Here is a 1,268-nt window from a genome sequence, read left to right on the forward strand (position 1 = left end):
GGGGTCACGGCTGACGTTATTTGGAAGCAGTCTCCCCGCTGGATGCCTGCTCTCCTCGCCTGGGAGAGCTGGGGAGAGGCAAAGACCCCAGGAGTCAGGGGTCAGCCCCACGCAGGGGTGGGAGGAACGGGCAGACCCCCAGGCTGGCTGGCTCAGACCCCCTCCCACCCTCACCTCGTGTAGTTGACCTTGTAGGTGGCCACATCGTCGTTCTGGGAGCGCTGCCGGAACTGGGATGGCGTCTCCAGCTTCCAGTAGTTGAGGCAGAGCAGGAACATCTTGGAGAGCTCGTACATGGTCTGCCGCTCCTTGGGTGGCAAGTGGCTGAACTTGTACTGGACGAAGTTCAGGACTCCCTGGGGAGAGGAAGAGGTGGTGGAGGGGCACCGGGTCCTGCACCAGACCTTTCAGTGCTGCCCCCCGAAGAGGGAGGGGACCGTGCAAGAGCAGCAAAATACAGGACATCAGTTCAATTGAGCCTGACAACGGCCTCACCTGCTCAATGTTTGGCTTCTCGAAGGGGGGGCTCCCCAGGGACCCCTCGACCACAGGCTGGCTCATCTGCAGGATGCACTTCCGCAGGAGCTGCGAAGACACCGTCGGACACGGTTATGGACTGAGGTCCCAAGACCAGGCACACCACGAGCGGTGGAAGTGGCAGAACGCTGCTGCGGGGCTGCACCGATTTACACAGCCAGGAAGGTGCCAGGGTCCACCCCGGAGCATGCCCGTTTCTTCCCTGGAAACCTCCCTCCCAGGGGAATTCAAGGCCGGGAGAGCAGTCGCTCCCAGGACAGGGTCGGCGTTTCAGGTCTCCGGCTGGACTGGTGGGCTCACCGCCAGAGCACAGCTCCCAGCAGAACAGGCAGAGGACAAGCAGCAGGACAGCAGCCCCAGCTCCCCGGCAATGCTGAGGGACCCCTGCCCAACATGCCCAGCCGCAGACACACCTTGAACAGGTAGAAATACACCTGCTTGGTGTCCGTGTCCTCCTCCTTGTGCACCGACATGAAGAGGTTTTCCACGTCCACCACCATACCCAGCAGCCGGTTGATCTCCTCCTCCGAAACGTTCTCCAGGTGGGACACGTGGTCCGCTGTGGCAGAGAGAAAGCCGCAGTGAGACTGGGGGGGTCAGCACCGCTCCCCCTCCCTGGGAGGTCCCAGGCGCCCCGCGGGGGGTTACCCAGCGCATGGCCGCAGCTCCGGCAGGGCTCGCTCAGGTTGGTCACCGGCTGCTGCAGGTCCATGCGGGGGGCGGTGGGAGGG

General features: G+C 63.6%; 1 protein-coding gene across 1 annotated transcript in view; it reads right to left on the reverse strand.

Annotated features, from left to right (window-relative positions):
* Positions 1-1,264, reverse strand: part of LOC104081034 (histone acetyltransferase KAT2A-like) — a gene marked incomplete at both ends in the record, with an annotated part of 2,438 nt that extends 1,174 nt beyond the window's left edge. The window contains 4 exons of the mRNA XM_009583622.1: positions 175-356; positions 496-585; positions 951-1,096; positions 1,186-1,264. Of these exons, the coding sequence (XP_009581917.1) occupies positions 175-356; positions 496-585; positions 951-1,096; positions 1,186-1,264 (497 nt within the window). The remainder of the gene's footprint in view (positions 1-174; positions 357-495; positions 586-950; positions 1,097-1,185) is intronic.
* Positions 1,265-1,268: the final 4 nt, after the last annotated feature.

The sequence above is a fragment of the Fulmarus glacialis genome, unplaced genomic scaffold (genome assembly GCF_000690835.1).
Source record: "Fulmarus glacialis isolate BGI_N327 unplaced genomic scaffold, ASM69083v1 scaffold20840, whole genome shotgun sequence".
NCBI lineage: Eukaryota > Metazoa > Chordata > Aves > Procellariiformes > Procellariidae > Fulmarus > Fulmarus glacialis.